General features: G+C 40.3%; 2 protein-coding genes and 1 long non-coding RNA gene across 9 annotated transcripts in view; 2 read left to right on the top strand and 1 right to left on the bottom strand.

Annotated features, from left to right (window-relative positions):
* The window catches only part of stk11ip (serine/threonine kinase 11 interacting protein), a 39,336-nt gene extending 34,627 nt beyond the window's left edge, over window positions 1-4,709 (top strand). For all 3 annotated transcript variants that reach the window (XR_013905622.1, XM_026157573.2, XM_026157574.2), the window contains 2 exons: window positions 643-863; window positions 3,681-4,709. Coding sequence is in view for 2 of the 3 variants with exons in the window: in XM_026157573.2 (XP_026013358.2) it covers window positions 643-863; window positions 3,681-3,821 (362 nt within the window). In the remaining variant the exon portion in view is untranslated. The remainder of the gene's footprint in view (window positions 1-642; window positions 864-3,680) is intronic.
* A 5,438-nt stretch (window positions 4,710-10,147) lies between these two features.
* LOC145424548 (uncharacterized) lies at window positions 10,148-11,531 on the bottom strand. The gene is made up of 2 exons (XR_013905623.1): window positions 11,315-11,531; window positions 10,148-10,880 (listed from the first exon to the last, which is right to left on the bottom strand). It is a non-coding gene; the product is annotated as an uncharacterized LOC145424548 (long non-coding RNA).
* LOC113015567 (gap junction gamma-1 protein-like) lies at window positions 10,816-19,076 on the top strand. 5 transcript variants are annotated; one of them, XM_026157577.2, is made up of 5 exons: window positions 10,816-10,947; window positions 15,708-15,979; window positions 16,069-16,294; window positions 16,395-17,132; window positions 18,223-18,949. In XM_026157577.2, the coding sequence occupies exons 2-5, from the start codon at window positions 15,740-15,742 to the stop codon at window positions 18,234-18,236; spliced, it is 1,218 nt and encodes a 405-aa protein (XP_026013362.1). In that variant the 5' UTR covers window positions 10,816-10,947; window positions 15,708-15,739; the 3' UTR covers window positions 18,237-18,949. The 5 variants fall into 5 exon arrangements, with proteins under 5 accessions (XP_026013362.1, XP_026013363.1, XP_026013360.1 ...); XM_026157578.2 differs by lacking the exon at window positions 10,816-10,947 and adding an exon at window positions 11,465-11,720 and having other exon boundaries at window positions 16,395-17,072; window positions 18,223-19,076; XM_026157575.2 differs by lacking the exon at window positions 10,816-10,947 and adding an exon at window positions 11,465-11,720.
* Window positions 19,077-20,686: the final 1,610 nt, after the last annotated feature.

Here is a 20,686-nt window from a genome sequence, read left to right as displayed (position 1 = left end):
AGGAAGAGCCCCCCACCTCAAACCCCCCCAACCCCCACACCCGTGGGGAGTAGCTGACGTGAGATGCCTATCGACAATCAAACCTGTGCCCTTAAATGAGGCAGACATCTTTTGTTTTTACTCAGCGATGGCAGGTGACTGCTTTGGCGTGAGTTTGGTAGATACTGACCCTGCAGGACTCCTAACTGGCTCTGCTAAAGCAGGCACATTTAAAGCAGGGGTAGCTGCAGGCTGCACAGAGCTGTGTAGGTCTCTGGAATTTCAAGTACTATAATTTTAACATGTCTGGATCTGACTTCTCTCTGTTTTTTTTTTCTTCCTCCACGTGTCCCACAGAAGATGCAGCTTTCTGGCATGAAATGTAACACCATAACTTTTCTTTGTAGTTCAAAAGTACTTTGTAAAGCTTTTAACATCAGTGACCTCTAAAGGCAGCTTATATGACAAGATCAGAGGTTAAAATCTCAAAGCTCAAAACAGTAAAGTTTAAATGTGTTGCTCTTGCTCGAGGGAGAAAATACTGCAGTTCTTTATAGAATGACCTGAGATGACTTAAGATATGATTTAGCTCTGTGTGAATATGTTATAATGGCACTTTTGGAGTTATTTAAAAAACGTGAAACTTTTCTGGCTTTCTTTCAGAGGATATCTGGATGCCGTTGACGGTTCTGGCGACTAGAGAAACCCTCTATCTGCTCAGAGAGGATCACCAGTGGAGGAAAAACAGCCCGTCGGCGAATGAAAACAAAGAACCGTGCAGCGGGAGCGTCACTGTGTTAGAAACTCTGCCAATCAGCTGTGTGAGCTCAGTTCTCCTGTGGCCTGTGGACCAGTGCAGGATGGATATAAAGCTTTACGATGAGGTGCGTGTGATCTCAGAAGTTTAAACAAAGCCCAGAAATGTCATGAGAAAGTCTTATAGTAACTTTATGTGCTTCTGCTTCTTGTCATGAAGACAGCTGCCACTCAAAACTACACAGAAATGAAGAATAAATATATCTTTGGTTTGATTCCAGACAAGCTTCCTTTTTTGTTTCTTTTGCATGCAGCTGATTAAAAACACCGGGGAGATGAGGAATAATTAGGCATGAGAAAATGCAAACACTCTTTGGTAGAAAGCAGTAATGAATGTAATACCACTCTATTAGTTATGTATCTTGGCAGAAATTGTAGTTCACAGGAACATGTTCTGGCATACATTTAGTTTTTCCTCATATGAAACTCGCATACAGATTCAGGGAAACAAATGAATGGCTCGTTGGTGTTTTGGCAGATCCTAAACTGTATAATAATAACAGGCTGATAAAGCAACAAATAGGTAACAAAAATGACTTACAAAAACAGTCGCGTATTTGCATATGAAGTATTTCGAGGTTTTAAATTGGCCGTGGCGGTTGGGGATGTTTGTGTCATTCCTTCGTCTTTATTATCAACTACAATTGCAAAGTTAGTATTGATTTAATCTTGTGATCGCATGTGTGGGTGTGTGCGTCTGTCTGTTTCGGGTACTTTGGCAGGCCTGTCTGACTGTGGAAAAATTTTGTTGTGTTCCAACAGTGAAATATAAAGTCAGAAAACGTTGTGGGATTTAGAACCGGGGATAAAGTTTTCTCCAAGTTCATACGGGCTGGTCAAAGGCTGAGAATCAAATCTGAAAACAGCTAGGAAAACATAAATGAGATATGGCATTGCCAGACCTTAAGAAATATTTTCATGCTGCACAAATGAGACCTGCAATCTGCGGTTGTGTCAGTGATTATGAGGCAAAGTTGAAACTCTTACAGCAGTATGTAGAAGCAATGGAAATTAATTTTCATTGGACATGGAGATAAAGTAAAGATATACTTAAACAGGTAGATGTTATCACTCAGTTTACATTAAAGGCAAGGCAAGGCAAGTTTATTTGTATAGCACAATTCAACAACAAGGTGATTCAAAGTGCTTTACAGAGACATTAGAAACAAAAACAAATAAAAAGCATGATTTAAAATTGATTAAAACAAGAAAACAAACAAACTAATTAACAAACAAACAAAACAGTATATAAAATCAAAACAGATAAAATCAGAACAATAGATAAAATCAGTAGTTAAATGTAAGTTTTGAAATTTAAGCTTAAAAGTGTGGATTTGGTGCTTTATTCAAATGCAGCTGAGAACAGGTGAGTCTTCAACCTGGATTTAAATAAACTGAGTGTTTCAGCTGATCTGAGGCTTTCTGGGAGTTTGTTCCAGATATAAGGAGCATAAAAGCTGAATGCAGCTTCTCCGTGTCTGGTTCTGACTCTGGGAACTGATAAAAGACCGGATCCAGATGACCTGAGGGATCTGGAAGGTTCCCTCAGGTACTTTATGTCAAATTGGGGTTTGACATAAAGTACTGTGCAGAAATCCTGGGCCAACCTTTGTTTCCTTATATTTTGCTTCCAATGAGCTGTAAACTGTCTTGTAATTTGTTAAAGACGTCTATGAAGTAGCAGTTTGTAAGGAAGGGAAATGGGGAGAGAAGTCCGACGTACGCCAAAGTACACAAGAACTAGACCGAACATCAGTGGCAACGGGTCTGATGAAGTGATGGATGCAAATTTTACGCTTTTTGTTCAAATCATCATCAGTATTTCCTGAAGTGGTCTGGAGAGAAGTAAAACAGTGAGTGTCTGCAGGCATCTGTGTAACATGTTGGAGGCTCTGTCATGGTTTGAGCTGCATTGCAGTCAGTGGTGTTGGAGATTTTGTCATGGATTGGCTTCCCCAGAGCCTGGACTTCAACATTATTGAATTTTAAAAATTAAAAAAGAGATGGGAGAAAGGTCGTTGAAGGTCATGTTCAGAGTAGAACTGCACACAAGTCAGTAAGGCAAAGCGGCGTGATGGATGTGTTTTGTTTGTTTGTTTGTTTGTTTAAGAAAAACAACCATTGGGCAATATATCAGATTTTTAAATCCCGAAATATCAGGATCTATTATGTAGCCTATTACCACTGCAAGCCACTTTGCAACCCACCACTTAACCAACTTTTTTTATGCAGTTTCTGACTTTAATCAGAGTTGTATCTGTGTTACATAAAAGGCCACCAAAGTTTAATTACTACATGTGAAAATTGAAATCTTTATTTATTTATTTTTTACTATAGTGGTAAAAATACCTGTAAAAAACATCAGTCACTGTTTAATTGTTCATGTGCTTACTTTAGTCTTTGCCCTTATTTGTTTTTTATTATTATTATTTATAAACAAATTACACTCAGTGTAAGTGTAGGGATGTGGAGATAAATAAATATTAATCGTAGAAAAGCATAAAAAAGAACCATTATACATTTAAGTCTATGTGGAGGACTTATTAAATGCCACAGATATCATCCATCCCAGTATTTTGTGACGACCATATCACGCACAAGACTTTCACTGAAGATGAACACAATCTCATTGTGTTTGACGTTTATTGTTACCAACAGAGTACGTACCGGTGAATTAACCATACTGCTGTTCAGTAAGTGGCTAAAATGCAGTGCTGTTTTCTAATGTTTGCTACTTTGACAACATCAGATCTGATAACAAAGTTCTGCTGCCGTTCTCCTTCTGTTTGTGCAGCAGCATGTTATAGATTGTGGCCCTGCCAAGTTTAACTCGCATGTGATTAACTGCTTTAATTTTCATACTTTCCCGTGTGTGTTTCCTGCAGACTGTGAAACAGGAGAGGACGTGGTGTGTGCGCTCAGAGAGTGGCGAGCTCCTCCAGGGTCTGCTGGCCTGGGTCAAAACACAGTGGGAGGCCATGTTTGGAGTAAAACTGCACACAAGTCTGCAAGACAAAGCGGCGTAGTGTGTGTGTGTGTGTGTGTGTGTGTGTGTGTGTGTGTGTGTGTGTGTGTGTGTGTGTGTGTGTGTGTGTGTGTGTGTGCAAAGAGAGAAAAAGTTATAAAGTTGTATGGTGCCGGGTAAAGTTTGGTGAGCATGACCGAGTGTGTCTTTGTTTTCTCTCTACGCACTCTGCACTCAGTCTGGTCCCATTACGCTTGTTGCTTTAAGCCAAGAACTTGGAAATGATTGCACTCATTCATGTGGCACACAAGCCTGTAAAAGCACTGGTTGCATAATGTTTCCTCCAGATACCATCCCACTGAACTTTTCTACAGCTGGAATGGAGTGTGCCTTGTTTCTTTTGTTGATGCTGTGTTGTCCTAATGAAATGCACCTTAATGCATCACATGCTGTTCTTTGATCGTCTGTAGCATCAAGCTAATATGGAGCAGATTTTGGGGGAAGGTTTGGAGTTACAAGCATTAAGTCAAGGGAGTGAAACAAATGTTCTGTCTTAGGATTTGTAGGGAAGTAATGCAAGAGGCTGAGCCTAGAATATGTCAACCGCCTTTGTCAGTTTTTTTTTTTCTCTCTCTCATCGTCTTAGGGTGCTTTGCATCACGCGGTGAACACGAGGCTGGGGGAGCCTCTGAAAGGCCAAGGTTCAAGACATTGTCGTCAAAGAATTTGCACGCAGTTTTCACCTAATTAAGGTCTTGTGATGTTTCAGACGTTCGGTGAACAGTAGCACTTCTCGTGTTTAAACATTTTGAAAAAGATGTTTATTTTAATTTGTAATTCGGGTTTGGTTGATTGGTTTGTTTTCAGAGCATTTATCAAGGGCAGGGAGAAAAATCTGTTTTGACATCAGGCACTGTCATCATTCAGTAAATGTGATGGATAAACATTATCTCAACTGAATCCTTGTTTATTTAGTTTGTACATCGGTTAAAGCTGTAAGACAGAACGTCTACAGCTGTGTTCATATGTAACCACTGTAATGGGAAACTGTACATATCAGTTACCGCAAAGGTCAGCAGTTAATTTAGGTCTACTAATTAGGTCATTAGTAATTTATTTATTTCTGTGCTTTTTTTTTCATAACAGGTTTATGCAGAAGACTGTGTTTTATTTTTATATCAATGTGATGCCAATCATGCATATACGTGACTAAAGAAAGTGATGTGTTTGGAAGTGAAGTTCATTTTTTGTAGCCACACCAAGGTGTGATTACTGCCAAACTTGCTGAATGAAGAAATCACCTAATAGAACCGGTCTGATAAGTGAAGCAGGCTAAAAGATCTCAAAAAGCAACACATCGTGCCACAATCTAAAGAAACAGCAAAGACATTGACAGCTATGAGTCTGGAAAGGGTTGCAAAGTAATTTCTAAGGCTTTGAGACATGCATCCTACAGAAATTACTCCGAGAGCGCATCAACGACTCATCGTTAGTAGGCCACGTAGGAACCCAGAACAACATCTAAAGAATTGCAGGCCTCACTTGTCTCAGTTAAGTTCAGATTTCAAGTAGAAAACCACTGCTGACCAAAAAGATCACAAAGGCTCGTCTCACATCCGACATAAACTAACAGAATTTCATAAAAAGATCATCATACCAACAGTCAAACGTGGTGGTGGTAGTGTGGTGGTCTGGGGTTGCTTTGCTGCTTCAGGACGACCTGCTGTAATTGATGGAACCATGAATTCTGCTCCAGGGACACTTGGATTATGAAGCAGGACAATCAACCAAAACACACCAGCAAATCCACCTCTGCATGCCTCAAAAAATGAAATTAAGGCTTTGGAGTGGCCTAATCAGTCCAGACTTAAGTCTGATTGAGATGCTTTGGCATGTGGCTAAATCAATTCTCCAAAGAAGAGTGGGACAAAGTTCCACAGCAGTGATGCAAAAGACTCATTACCAGTTATCACAAACACTTGACTGCCGTTCTTGCTGCCAAGAGTGGCACAGTTAGTTATTGAGTTTAGGGGACAGTTGCTTTTTCACAGGTAGGTCTGGATAACTGTGTCCCCTCAACAAATGAACTTATCATTTAAAAACTGCACTTAGTATTCACTCAGGTTATCTAACCTTTAAATGTCTTTGATGATCTGAAACATGCAAGTGTGACCAATATTCAAAGACTGAAATAAGGGAGCAGCACTGTAAATGTGAAGTGTATTGAATGTGTTTTACTAAAATCTTACTTTAAAACATTTGCTAACTTAAGTTTGAAGGGAATCTATTCTGTTTACTAGCATTACCAGACCAGTGTTATCCAGGCAGTTAAATAGTGTAGCGATGTACTAATCAGAGTTCGTAAGTAGTGCTTATTTTTCTCGAACTGTGACCTGATAAATGTATACTGTCTGAAACAAGTAATTTTAAAGTAAATGGAGTAAGATTTAATTTATATAGCATCTTTCAAAAAAAATATCTCAAAATTCTTCACAACCAAAATGCCAAAAACATATGAGCGAGAAGTTTAAAAAGATTAGTTCTGAGCTCATAGGTCACTGAGTCCACGGAGCTGAAGTTCCGAGCGAGAGAGCTCCAGAGTGTGGGAGTCTTTAGTTCTGAGCATCAGCAGGCTCTGGTCACATGACCTCAGGGACGTGCTGGGGTGTATGGATGTAAAAGTCACAACCAGAATCTGAAAATGTGTCCTGAAGTTAATGTGAGCCAGTGCAATGGTGTGAAAGGATCCTCCCACTTACGGTTGGCTGCCTCCTGCAGAGTGCAGTTACACATGTCCTTCATGATACAAACGTCCCAGTGACTTCTGCCGCCACACAGTCTTAAACTAGGGATGGTTGATGTGTGGCTGAGATGACATCGTATAGATCTGGGAGTAGAAAACAACCATCTGAAACTGAGTGTTTACAACTCACTGAAGCCTTTGAAGGGATTAACTTGCACATATGGTGACCTCGTTATTTGAAACTACAAACTTTAATTTAGAGAAGAAAAGACAGCACATAATATTCTGCTTCAAGTCAAGTCTTCAAGTCTTGATTGTTTAAGGATGTTTATGTTATGTTTCCCGTTAGTCAGTTGAAGCCAAACTGTCGAGCTTGTTCCTGCAAAGCGAAGCTTACTGTGAGTCCAAACCAGAGGCCACCAGGCAAGGTAGGCAACTGCTGGGGGCCCTTGGCCCAGCAGACAACACATTTTTATAATTAACTGAGGAAAGTTATGAAATTTAGATTCAAAGAAATTTGGACGGGGCACTAGAAGTTACGCTAAGTTGTACTGAACTGTACATTATTGTGCTGGATGTGCAGTCTGGTGCACTTATTGTATTTTCTGTATTGTTAATGCAGACTTTGTGGTTTCATGGTGCTAAAATCTGTATTTTTTTTCATCATGTAAAACTCTAAATGGACAGTGCAGCCACAGTGCACATTAGTTTAATCATCTGTATTGGAACTATTACATCGCAGCTATCAAAAGAAAACAGTAAACACTATAGATTGAATGCTGTCTGTAGGCAGGAGCTCAACGTAGAGCTGCTATCCTTCCACACTGAAAGGAGTCAGTCGAGGGAGTTGAGATATAATTTAACTTGAACACCTCCTAGGCAAGTCGTCCTGGCCATGTCGCATGAGAAGGAGGCCACAGGACCCAGGACATGGAGAGATTAAATCTCTTAGCTGGCTTGGGAACTCTTCAATGTCCCCTTGGAAAAGCTGAAGGAGGTGGCTGGGGAGAAGGAGGACCTTTTTGCTTAGACTGCCACACTCACAAGCTAGACTTAAATAAGTGGCAGAAGAAGTGGATAAATGGGCAGATGGTAAACACCCAAGAAGACCGTTCAGAAGTTGAATTTGAGGAATTCTGTAAAACGTTTTAATGTTATTAACATGTTGTTATGAGTACCTTATACTATATCCCTTACTATATCACTGACTTATTTTTCTGGCACCAGTAGCAAAAGAGAAAGATAAAGTGCTTACTCCAAAGGCTGATAATGCCACAGTATTGTTCCACATTTAATGTATTATATCGTAAGTGCACTCTACTCCAAAGACTCCTCCTTATGTTGTTATCCATGTTTCTTTTTTCATTTCAGTTCAGTCAAAAAAATTGATATTATTTATTTATTTAAACATTTCTAACATAAAGACGATAAAGTCGGAGTTTGGAGGGGTCCCCTGTTAGTATGTGCCCTGGGCCCCAGCAGACTGTGGAATCACCACTGGTTCAGGTTCAGCTCTGTGAAAGTTAACCACCTTCAAGGTACAATTTTTTTTTTGGTGTTTTACATGTGCTGTGCACATGCTTGTTGAAGCACTGGACAAGCTTCAGTTGCAGCCACGTGGCCGAGGAACCCATCTCTCTCTCTCTCTCTCTCTCCCCCCCAATCCATCCAAAACCAGTGAAGAGCAGCAGGTTTAGCGTTCCTCCTATAAGTCTGATCTGATTCAAACAATAAACACCAACATATTTTGTGGTTGATTCCTTTTATTTACTTTTGTAATTTCAGGTGCAATTGCAGAGGCTGCATACCAGCAGAGATGCTTGCAGCTTAAGATGTTAAAATGTGTTCCCAGCTGATATATAGAAAGGTTACAGCTCCTCCTTTCCCAGTCCACAAATTAAAAAGAAGCAAAGCAATTAAAGCTCATTAGGACTGCAGCTTCGGTACAGATGGAATCTGCGGATTTCAAATAGCACTAACAATGTTAGCATTTGAACTGTACTGAAACAACTTGTGAGCTTATACTAAGGAGGTGTTGTTAGTTTGATTATAGTAATGAGTTTTCTAGTTCTTAAGCAGCTTCTTAATGGCTTATTAAAGAAAAAATAGCCTAGAAGGAAGCAAAGAAGAGAGGCACATAAAACATTTATGGTGAAGTTATACTGTACATCATTAATTCCACTTTATGGTTCTGATATGGCATCTGGGAGCATTTTGCCCACACTCACATTCCCATAATAAGCCATGCATTTCACATTTTTATTATCTTTCTCCATGTGGTAACCGTTTTCTGTCTCTGTTTCTCTGTAAACTCCTTTACAGTTCATTTTCTTCCTGAGGATCGGAGCCTCCTCCATCTTCTTTGCGAGGAAATACTGAAGACCCTTCTGCTTCTTTTTTCTTTCTGTTTTCTGTTTTTGGCTGACAATGTGGTGAAATTAATGATCCCAGAAAGTCAGCCTTGACTAACCCATGAGTCATAATGATTGCATGCTATGAATTTATGTCAGAAAGGTTTATATTTTGGGGAGGCAACAAAGCATCTGAGGCGGATACTTAATCACTGCCACAACTACGCAGGTGGGCTGAAATTAAAAGTGCTCTTTATTAGTACTGAGTCCCTCCCTTAATAAAGCTGTTAATATATTCTCTGCAGGGGTGTCAGCAGGAATTTTGAGTCCCGACAAAGACGTTGCCAACCCCTGTGATGAGTTTTTCGGAAACCGGCTAACTCCAGTGTCATTTTCTGCACGTCTCTTGTCATATTTTCTGCGATCTTGCATATATCCCATTCACTTTAAAAGGATAAAACGTGCAGGCGAATGAGTTCATGCCTCCCTAACACCATATTTGAACAGCAGATGAAAGCAGGGACAGGATAGTTAGTATGAAAGGGAGCTGGGATGGAGCCACGGCGCAGACATCTGGCTGGACTCGACTTCCCACAGGCTCCTCCAAACATTTCAGGTCCTCTGGTAAATCAGGAGCACTACAGCTGCACTGTGCATGACAGCAAGAAATCTGTTGTTTTGCCGAATGCTCGAGTCAACTAAATTCTTGGATGGTGGGCCTCCTCGTGTAAAAGCTGCAGTCACGCAGTGCTCTGTCAGGCCAAACTGTGGTCCAGGAGGAGGATAATACAGGGGTCCTCAGCAGAAAGACAAACTATTACAATATGGTGGTGTTACACTCTGTGTGCTTTTGTTTTTGCATAAAACAAACAAGAACGTTTAGAGATAAGCAAGAATCGAACTGAAGAAATGTCTCAAGTGGTGTGTCTTTGGCCTTACTTAAAGGGGACCTTCCATGATTTTAAACAGCAAAAATCAGTAACAGTTGTCTAATCTTCCGTGACTCTCGGCGAGCTTTGAAGGCTTCTCGAAGTGATGTCATCTCAGACGAGAGTTTAGAAACCGCAGATACTGATCTTCGAACTGGACGTGAAGCTTTAAAGACGGGCACTTATCAGGAAATGAGGGTCTGATGAGAGATGCTATCAAACTGTGTTATGGGAAGGGTTGGATCCAGCATCCAACATATCTCTGCCCCAGTTCTGACCTGTGCTAATCTGTCTCACGTGAGTCCTTTAAATGTGTGCCAGGTAATTAGAAACGCCTTTATGAAGGTCCATAAAGATTATAATGTTCCGATTAAAAGGATTGCTTTATTAATCATTTTATTTTTGACAGCTGCTTTACAAAAAGAAAAAAAAAGTAAACTATGTCATAATTTTAACTTATGCCAAATACCTATGTAACTTAATTACAAAGATAAATAATTACGGTGATTCTATGGTGGCTCAGAGAGGAAAAATGCTGCCAATGCACATAAAACACAAAAGAAATAGGATTTTTTTTTTTTTGCAAAAGCTTAATAACAATAAAAATAATGATAATAATAATAATATAGAAAAAAAATTAAGTGTTTCTGGGGACACAACTGCATGACCAGGACCAGACAGAAACCAAAACATGTGAAGGACACGCTTAAAAGAAATGAATCGTTCATTGATGTGGTGAGAAAGAAAAAGATGAAGGTAAAGTGTGTTTTAAACCCATGATCCATGTAATACTGTAGATACATGTTTGCTATTTGCTCTGTACTGTTAGCTTGTCACTTCCTCAGCTGGACTTGTAAAATTTGTCCTAAACCCCCCCCCCAAAAAAACAAAGTAAAACAGAAAAACAAAGTTGAAATCAAGTGATGTCTCTAAACAAGAAAAGACAAAACCTGAGATTATGAATTCAGCCAAAGCAGCAGCCGGGAGAATTTCATAGTTTGATCCAGGAGTTGAAGATGTATCATGGCTGCTTTTGGACATATTTCATGATGTCAGTGAGGCAGTTTGAAATCTTGTTCGCAGAGCTGGGACCACACCTGAGAGGCAGAGAAATGATTTCAGAGAGCCGATTGACCTGGAGCAGCATCTAGCTTTGTGCCTGAGGTAAAACTGTATTATTTTACCATTTCTATATCTCTGCATCATCGCATAGTCCTGTGCACACTTTGAGCTATGAGCACGCTTGTTACAAAATACATCAATCTGATTGGTCAGAAAATCAGAACAATTTAGCTTGGTTTAAAAAAAAAAAAGTATTGCTGTATTACTGTAAGGCCTTTACCTTTACATTGAGGCAACTCTTGTTGACATTTTGCATTAAGAATAGGCAAGTCCAAAAAATATTTTTAATGCACGAAATATTTGCACAGCCTTTCCAGAGAAATTCTTTTCTTGTAATTACTTTTTTTATAAACAGAATTTTTGGCATTTTTCGGCCTCCATACTAAGTGGCTGCCCTGTTGTGACATACCTTTCGTGTCCAGACAGCAGTTTATCCGGGACATTGCAAAGACCTATAGGATTCCCCTGGTTCTTCACCGTGAGGGCAGAACGGTAGTCGGGCAGCTCAGGTTTCAGGGGCCTCCTCTTGTTCTTGAATGGGGCCGAGTTACGTGGAGGAGGTGCAGCAGCAGCAGCAGGAGGAGGAGGAGGAGGGAAGCAGGAGCCTGCAGGAGTCGCAGACCTCTCTTTCTTTTGTGCTCTCGTTCGGGACCCCAACACATGGGGTCAACGCGGGCTGAATGGCTTCACAGTGAAAGCTGCCTCGGACGCAGACGGTCGGCGTGAGAGAGCGAGCGCGCGCGCGCTAATTAGAAAAACGTGGTGAAGCAATTAAGCGCGAGGAGAGAAGCAGTGCGCCGATTGTAGTGCAGAAGGTGAGTGTTTGGTCTCGAGAAAAGTTAGTGTCGTTTGGTTTTCCTTTTGGAGTTTAGCTGAAGCCGACTGTGGTTTGTTTGTTTTTGTTTTTTTGTGTTTGGTACCCGAGAAGTTTGTTTATTATTTATTTTAAAGAGCAGGGTTTAGTCTAAATATACTGAGTAGGTCCGCGTGGCGAGTTCTGAAGCTGTGCGTGCCGGAGTGTCAGTGGTGAGTCTTCCTATATTCGTCAGTTTTTAAACTAAGGGGAAAAATTTAACACATGGAGACTTTGAATAACGTCACCATTAGTGCGGCTCGCAACATTGTGAGATCACACAGTGCAAGGGAAAAAGTTCTTATATGTAAATAGAAGTTTTTTTAAGGGAGCAGTTCATGTGCTAATAGCTGTTTTGAACTTTCAGAAGTCAGACTCTGAACTTGATGGCTTCATCTTCTAAGAAGAAGAGGATTCTTGTTTCCCCACTGAAGCTTGGCAGGACTTAGTTTTCCTCCAGGAATGCCACAATTTCCAAAACAATTCAGTCTGACTCAGCAAAGCGTATTCGAAGCCTTCAACAGCTCCACCAAGGAGCTTTTAAACTTCCTTCCAGCTACACAAACCGACATCAATCATGTGCATTGACTCCATTTTCCACTTTAGATTTAATTTTTGTCCCTGCTCTCCTCAAAGTCAAACTATTGTAGACAGCAAAAAAAAAAAAAAGATGTGATTTGCATTTGCAGATGCTGGATGGTTCTCCTCCTGCTGCTCTGATTGTATCGGGAGTCCATGTGCCCTCTGTCTGCTCCCTGAACCCTAAGAATCCCAGCTTTCTGCTTTTGGTTAGGCAGGAATGTTAACTTTCCCTTTGTCCAGATCCCTTCCCCAAAAAAACTCTCCACAACCCACCCCACTCATAACTCCTGGAGAGCATAGTGACTCCTGAAGCAGAAAAGGGTTTAAACCACATGAGCAAATAAGCTACTGTTTTTGTTGTTGTTTGTATTTTTGTTTTGTTTTAAAGCCGACTTCAGTGCATTTGTGAGTCTGCACAAAATGCTCAAATTTACTTGAGCCAGATGCATGTTTGTCTTAGTCAAATGTATAGCTGAAAGGCAAATGTTTGGTTTCCTTGGTGTCTTTATCTGGAGGGGAGGGCAGTTTTACAGTGTGTTAACAAGGGGTGCTGTAAAGCCCCCTGAGATGAGTAAATTCTGTGCGTTTGCTGCTGTCTCAACTTATTTTTTTTTTCCCCCTCCCTGCTTCTTTTAGCTCAGCACCTCTAGAAACTCTTAATGGACCCTGAGCATTAGCACGAGCTGAACTCCCTTCTGGAGCAGTCCTGTGCAAAGTGAACAACAGCTGGAAACTCAAAACTATTCTGAGCCCGTGGCACAAAATTGCATTCCTCCCTTTTTTTCTCTTCTTTGTTGTTTTTCTTTTCGTCTTTTTTTTTTTTTAATGTCACCATAGCTGTGATGACACAGTAAATTTTTCTTGTCATTCACCAAACACTCAGCAAAACTCACACATTTGTTTTCTGCAGCTTATTTTTCTTGAGGGGGAGTATGGGATGTTAGGAGATGGTGCAAGAGCACACAAAGCATATTTATAAAAAAAAAAAAGTTTTTAAATGTGCGCACTTGTTTGGCATGTCTGCTTCGCCTTCGTAAATTCTGCTGGCTAGGTCACTGGCTTTTTCCAGGTGCTTGTTCAGGTGACTGATAAGCTTGGTTAGAAACTGATAGCAGGAATTCAGTGAGGTCAAACTGAAATCTCGGCTTCTGGCTTCTTGTTTTGTCTTTTCTTCTTCTAATTAAAGGTTTTTCCTAATTACACTGAGATTAGATGTCCATTATTGGTCAGCCTGCTCGTGCCTTTCATTGCTTGAGAGATGCTTTTGGTCTGTGTGCGGTATTCTTTATATCAGGTCATGTCCTCAATACACACTTAGGCCAAACTGTTGCAATGCAAGAACAAGTTTCAGTGGAGGAAACCAAAGGCAGTGCTGCCCTGGGGGCGGAGGTTTAAAGGGATAAGTCTGCCTTGCTGAATGAATGCCAGAAAGAGGCTTTTAAATTTTAGCAGCAGCCTTTTCTCTCGTCCTCTGAGACCTCTTGGCTAATGTGCCATCTAAAGGTGGATTTTGTAACACTGCGTTGAGGGTAAAATGGATATCACCAGGCAACTGGACTTGTCTCTTGTTTTGTTTTGTTTTTTGTCTCTTTTGTCAGCTTTAGAAAACCAAGTGTACATTTCCCAGGGATGTGAGTGTGATGCCCCTTCTTTAGTAGATGAAGCTTGTAATTTTTTGTTTTCAAAATGTAATTCTAGATTCAGGGCGACGCTGTTGCAGTTCGAAATCTGAGGGGATGATTTCAGGGACCTACTGTCTGGAAGTTTTCATAGCTTTGGTGTGGCTTAGTCTCGTGAGACTAAGGCCTTGTTAATTTTTTTTTTTTTTTTTTTTTTTGTGGGATATTTTTCCATTACGCAGGTCAGGCTCGGGCAAGTCACTCTAACCATTTTTCAGCGTCAGAAGGTGCCAGGGTTGGAAAAGAAGAATTTCAGAGGACTGGATGATGAACAATGCGTCTGAGTGTCAAATGCTAATCTGAGGAGACAAGCCTACAGATGCCTGTAATGGCTAAAGGCTGATGCTGTTGCAATGAGTCATGAAATGCTGCTTATTTTCTTTGCTACACCCTGTGGTCTAAAAGCGTAATTGTAAAGATGAGCAGTTCATAGAGTCCCTTTTTCTCATCCTCCTCCCCCTCTGTGTTGGTTTCAATCAAATGTGTTTTGAAATAAAGTTATGGTGGCATTTCTCTTTTACAGTGTGTCTGGTGCCCTGTTTGGTTAAAGAATACCCTCATCACAGACTAGACTGATCCAGGATGTGTTTTGAAACTGAGTTCAGTCAGGCTTTAGCCAGAATTGGAGGGGAAAAGCACAAAGCTAATCTTATCTTGATCAGTTATTAAACTGCTACATCAACTCTAAATGTTATTTCCAGCTGGCTGCTAAAGCTTACAGCCACTGCTGTAAGACTTTTTGCACATTACTTTTTGAGTATTTGCCACACTTGAAGGAATTTAAAAGAATAGTTTCTGGTGCAGAGTTGGAGAGCAAATTCCTAGATCTAGTCACTGCTATAATATCATAATTCCTGCAGCCTGGAGCCACAGCAGGTCTCCTCAGAGCTAGCTGCAACTTGCCAGTTGCCTCTTTGATTCTGATTAAGCATCTCTAGCTTGGCGTGGCAGTGAGGTGTAGGAATGTTGGTTCTCGAAAATGCTGCTAGGGACTAGTGCACTCTGACCAACAAGACTGATTCGCATTTAAAGACTTGTATGTCTGACCTGGGTTTAAACCACCTGTATGGGCCTCGTGTTACTTGATACCAAATGTGTGGCTTTTGTTTATCTATTTATTTTTTAAGATTTGTTGTGGAGACTTTCTTGGAATACCTGCATTTCCAAATGCATGGTTTTAATCTTCTTTTGGGTGTGAAAGCTTATCATTTGGTTTCTTCTAGTGACTTTCGGTTGAAGTAATGCTTCAATATTTAACTTAATTGAATAAGAGCTCGAAATGTTTATTTTCTGTACATACAGAGGTCCTTTAACAAGGTTGTTCAAAGTCATCACACTGATTGAATGTTTTGTTTTTGTCCCCCCCCCAGCATACAAAACATCTGCTGTGGGCACTCAACAAGGCGTGTGTGTGTGTGTGTGTGTGTGTGTGTGTGTGTGTGTGGTTGGATTACATTTCTGTGGATCAGCCTATAATTATTCAGCTAATTGTTTCATACTTAATGATAAACATCTGCTGTATGACCATCTGTCCACAAAGGCTTCTTTTAGTTGCTGTGATCCTAAAATAAGACATGCATAAACCTCACAGATTCACAGGCTGCTGTTCTTGCTCACTTTGATTTTTATGAATGCAAAACGAAGTTTTCCCATCACTTCTCAGTCTCATGCTTTTGTTTTGAACCCAGAGCTAACTTAGTGGTCCGATCACCTTGGCACCATGAGTTGGAGCTTTCTAACCCGTCTGCTGGATGAGATATCCAACCACTCCACCTTCGTGGGGAAGGTCTGGCTGACTGTGCTCATCATCTTCCGCATTGTGCTGACGGCCGTTGGCGGCGAAACCATCTACTATGATGAACAGAGCAAATTTGTCTGCAACACACAGCAGCCTGGTTGTGAGAACGTGTGCTATGATGCATTTGCGCCGCTCTCACATGTCAGATTCTGGATCTTCCAGGTGAGCTCTAGCAAAAGAAGGCTGTCGGTGTTTATTTTACTCACACAAAACAGTACTGTTAATGTCAACATGCATACATTTACCTCCAGGTGATCATGATCACCACCCCAACCATAATGTACCTTGGATTTGCCATGCACAAGATCGCCCGCATGGAAGAGACGGACTTTCGGCCGGGCCCAAAGCGGAAGAAGAGAATACCAATCATCAAACGTGGGGCTGCGAGGGACTATGAAGAGGTAGAGGACAACGGAGAAGAAGACCCAATGATTGCTGAAGAGATTGAACCAGAAAAGACAGACAAAGCAGAACAAAGTAGGGCAGCAGTACGTCTTTCACAAAGCATCTTTAATGTTCTAATAGATTACAACCCCTACTTGATACTAAGTTGGCTTCTAATGTTTCTGTTTTCAAGGCTCAGAGAAAAAACATGATGGTCGCCGGCGGATCTTGCGTGACGGCCTGATGAAAGTCTATGTGTGCCAACTGCTGTGGCGCTCTGCCTTTGAGGTGGCCTTCCTTTTTGGGCAGTATATTCTTTACGGCTTCGAGGTGATTCCCTCCTATGTCTGCACTCGTTCTCCGTGCCCGCACACGGTGGACTGCTTTGTTTCCCGTCCCACGGAGAAGACGATCTTCCTTCTGGTGATGTACGTTGTGTCCTTTCTCTGCCTTCTCCTCACCATCCTGGAAATCATCCATTTGGGTATCGGCAGCATCCGTGACACTTTCCGCAGGCGGGCCACCCTCAACACACGCACCTCCCGTCCACCGGCCTCACGCTCCATGCCTACAGCTCCACCAGGATACCACGCCACCATGAAAAAGGAGAAAATGAAAGAGCTGAGGGACTTGCCAATGGGTGATTCTGGGCGAGAGAGTATTGGGGATGAGGGTCCCTCGTCCAGGGAGCTCGAGCGGTTGAGAAGACACCTGAGGCTGGCCCAGCAGCACCTGGACCTCGCCTACCAGGTGGATGAAGGAAGTCCTTCACGCAGCAGCAGCCCAGAGGTTAACACAGCTGCACAGACTGCTGCAGAGCAGAACCGTCTCAATTTTGCCCAGGAGAAGCAAGGAGAGGCGAGCGAGAAAGGTAAAGAAGACGCTCGGACCTCCATTCGACACACTGAATTTGACACAGATGAACCAGGAGGTAGAGTTCAGCCTTCAATAATCAAAACCAAATCATTTATTTATATAAAAAGCCAAACATTCAGCTAAATGTGGTTCAGGTTTCTCAAAAGTAAGAGTTTGCCACTCTTCTGTTTTGTATAACTGTAAATTAACATCATTTGGGTTTTGGACTGTTAAAAATTGAAGAAAATTATTTGCAGCTCTAAACCATGGAGAAAATATTTAGAAGAGGAGTATTGCCAGCATATAAAAGTACTTTTTCTATAAATAAATTAGGGCTGGAAGATGTGATTAATCAGCTAAAATCATAGACTCTGTGAAACATGTAGCCACAGTGACCTCACCCACTGGTTTGTGGGTTTGCATTTTGAAGCCTCAACTTTAGCTTTATGGCTGCTGCCATCTTGCTTGTCTTAAGACTGAAGTGACCATATTTGGGCAAGATGGTGGAGTGCTAAGGTATTAGCTAATGCTAGAGAGTTTGGTTGGAAAGCTGCACATGGAATCCAGTGGTGCATTGCCCAGTCCGGGTTAGCTTCTAAGTGACCTAGAGATACAATATTAGATTTTAACTTGGCAGACTGAAGCACAGATTATAACAGGTTGTGAGTACAGTTAACTGTACAAAGTAATTATTTACCAGGTGATTGCATCATTATGATGATGATGGCTGCCGACTACAGCCGTCTTCTTCCACCAAAGTGGTATTAAAACAATTAAGTAGTCCTATCATGACTTGGAATAGTGTGTGGGTTTTTTTTTTAAATGGGCCTCAAGTGGCCATTAGAGGAACTGCAGTTATAGAGATCCAACCCTTCATTGTTGGCTTTCCATCATTTAGTTGTTTGAAATTTTGTCCAGTCAGCACTCTAAAATTCAAGGATGGCACTAACCTTAATATTTGGCACATGGAAACCAGAGAAGAATATTGAATCTTTCTACTTCCAGCCGATTATGTAAATACAGGCTTAACTTTGGACTTTATGTCAGATTTTTATTTATTTTTTGTGGTTTATTTCCTACTTTGGTTTGACCTAAAAACATCAGAAAAAATCTCAGTTTTAAGTGAACATGCATGCTTAATAATCTCTGGTCTCTTTATCTTCTAGGGATACATGCCTGAGCGTGCTTCCTGCCTCAAATGTCTGTCCTTTCATTCCTACTGGCCTTAAACACATGGGGGAAGCACATATGGGAATGCAGTCAGACCACTGAGGGAGACCAAAGTGTGTGTAATATGTGTGCGTGTGTTTGTGTGTGGGGATGAGAGAAATGTGCCTTTCAGTATTAGAGGTCAGTTGAAAACAAAGAAATGCTGACTGAGCGGTGTTGTGACAAATGGTTAGTTTCCACGACTCTAAACTTGAAAGCTTGCCGACCTACATCCAAACTTTGACTGTGCCTTTGGCTAGACCTCGTCTACCCCATGTTCTTTCGTCATCTCTGTGTTTTGTTGCATTGCAATAACCTGTCCATTATAAGACCACGCAAGGATTATTGTAAGCTTCAGCTGAGTGTATTTTTTTTAATTTTTTTTTGTTTGGTTCACAAGAGAGGCTTTTATTTTTTATTAATGTTTCTGAATGTTGATGTCTCACTTGGTTGAAGCTTATTGGTCTCAAATCTTAAACATGACCTTGCGTTATGTAATGTTTTTGAGTATGTGCAGAAGCTTGTTAAGTGGGGCTAAACCTGTAACTGGATGAGTCATCTTTAATTTAAATGTTGGGAATTATTGGTGTATTAGCCAGATAATTCCACTTCAGAAATGTTTGACAGAAAGATTTTTTTTTTTCTATTTCTTTTCGAAGCCTATTTACCCAAATCAGCCAAAAATATTTACCTGGGAAATGCTTGAATTCTTTAATCAACAGGAACCGTTCCACACATTTCCAACAATCATCTTTGTACAATCATTTTACCGGCCTTTATTTAAGTTTTTTTTTTTTTTTTTTTTTTTTTTGACCAAACGTTGTAGGCTAGTGACATTTGTGTAGAAGGAAGTGTTGTCATGCAAATACCACCTCAGCATTTCAATGTTAATCCTTTCCTAAATTATGTTCTAAAACAAATATTTAGTGTTCGTTGGGGCAGAAAGTTGGAAAATAAATTCACTTTTTGTGGTTTTTCATGCTAACTGGCTAGAAACATCTGTTTTCTGGGGCACTGTCAAACATGTAATTCCACCCTTGTCTTTACAAATTTACATTCTTCTTTAGTGAGACATATTTTCCGTCCTTGACATGCAACCTCTTTCTCCTTCTCCTTCGTGCTGAAACACGGATACCTTTGTGCATCCCGGGAAAGAAGGAGGAAGAAAAGCCAAGCTGAGGAAAGGATGACAGTTTGCTGACGCACAGCCTGGTGCCATGTAAACATGTAATCTTCAACTCACTGTGAGATTCCTTCCTTCCTTTTTTTTTTTTTTTTTTTTTTTGTGTTCAGTAGCTTTCAGTATTCATACAGTTGAAACGTTTTCATAGTTGGTTTTATATCCTGGAGAACAAAGTGCGGATCGCCAAAGAACTGTTGCTGTATTCTTATAATCATCTCACTTCCAGTTTTGCTACTTATTTCGAGGTACGACATTCAGTTTTTGAGTATAGTACTTTTTTTTTCTATTGCAAGTTTTGTAGTTATTGTAACTGTAGAGATTATTTTGTCTTCAGAGTAAATAAATATATTTGAAATCGTTTACTCCTGTCCTTGATTTTATTTATTTATTTATTTTTAATAATTGTTTAAACCTGTGGTTGAATTGCAGTCTGCTCAATATGTATTAACATGTTAATTTATCAATTAAAATGAAAATTTATTGGATTGTAAAAACGAGTGACATCTGTTAGTTACCCTGACATCTACAGGGTCAGTCATACTGTTTAAGGTAAAATGATGGGTTTTAAAGTAGGCCTACTATGCCCTCCAGAAGAATAATCAAGTAATGGTTAAAAGGGGTTTAAATGAGCTCAAACTATTTCACTATGTCACTTTGGTTTATTATTATAATGATGATGATGATGATGATGATAATGATAATAATAATCTTTCAGTGGCCCAATAAGGGAAGAACCCAATTTTCCCCTTGATTTAGTCGTTAAATTGGTCAATTGGGGGTTCTGGATTAATTCAGCAAGCAAAGCAAACATATCGACCAAGTCCTCATCAGGTATGAATTGAGTTTTAAGCAATGTATCTAAAATGCCAAATTTATGCATACATATCCAAAAAAATTGGTATAGCAAATATGCAACTAAGTTATGTGGAAAGGAACAGATGTATAGAACTCAATAGATAAATTAAACAAGGAAATTTTAACAGAAATTTTAATTTTAAGTTGATCGTGTCATTGGCCATTTTTACAATGTTCAATTTATTTAATTTACGGCAGTAAGGACTTTAATTGATGGTTAAAGTGTTCCTAGAAAATGTATCTTAAATTTTATTGACTTTAATTTTTAGCACATGTAGAACTATATCTTACACTTCCTTGTATGACTGTGTGTTGAATATTGATGTGAGGTACACTAAGCAGTACCAGTGAAAGGGTGAAAACAACACATTAAACAAACAAAA

This window comes from Astatotilapia calliptera, chromosome 23 (assembly GCF_964374335.1).
Source record: "Astatotilapia calliptera chromosome 23, fAstCal68.1, whole genome shotgun sequence".
NCBI lineage: Eukaryota > Metazoa > Chordata > Actinopteri > Cichliformes > Cichlidae > Astatotilapia > Astatotilapia calliptera.
The sequence above is the reverse complement of the archived record's forward strand: the minus strand, read 5'-3'. Positions and strand labels throughout refer to the sequence as shown.

Excerpts from the sequence above, each read along its gene's own strand:
- LOC113015567 (XM_026157577.2), top strand. The coding sequence starts at position 15,740 with ATGAGTTGGAGCTTTCTAACCCGTCTGCTGGATGAGATATCCAACCAC. Across the intron at positions 15,980-16,068 it reads TCAGATTCTGGATCTTCCAG|GTGATCATGATCACCACCCC; the intron begins GTGAGCTCTAGC and ends ATTTACCTCCAG. Across the intron at positions 16,295-16,394 it reads GACAGACAAAGCAGAACAAA|GCTCAGAGAAAAAACATGAT; the intron begins GTAGGGCAGCAG and ends TCTGTTTTCAAG.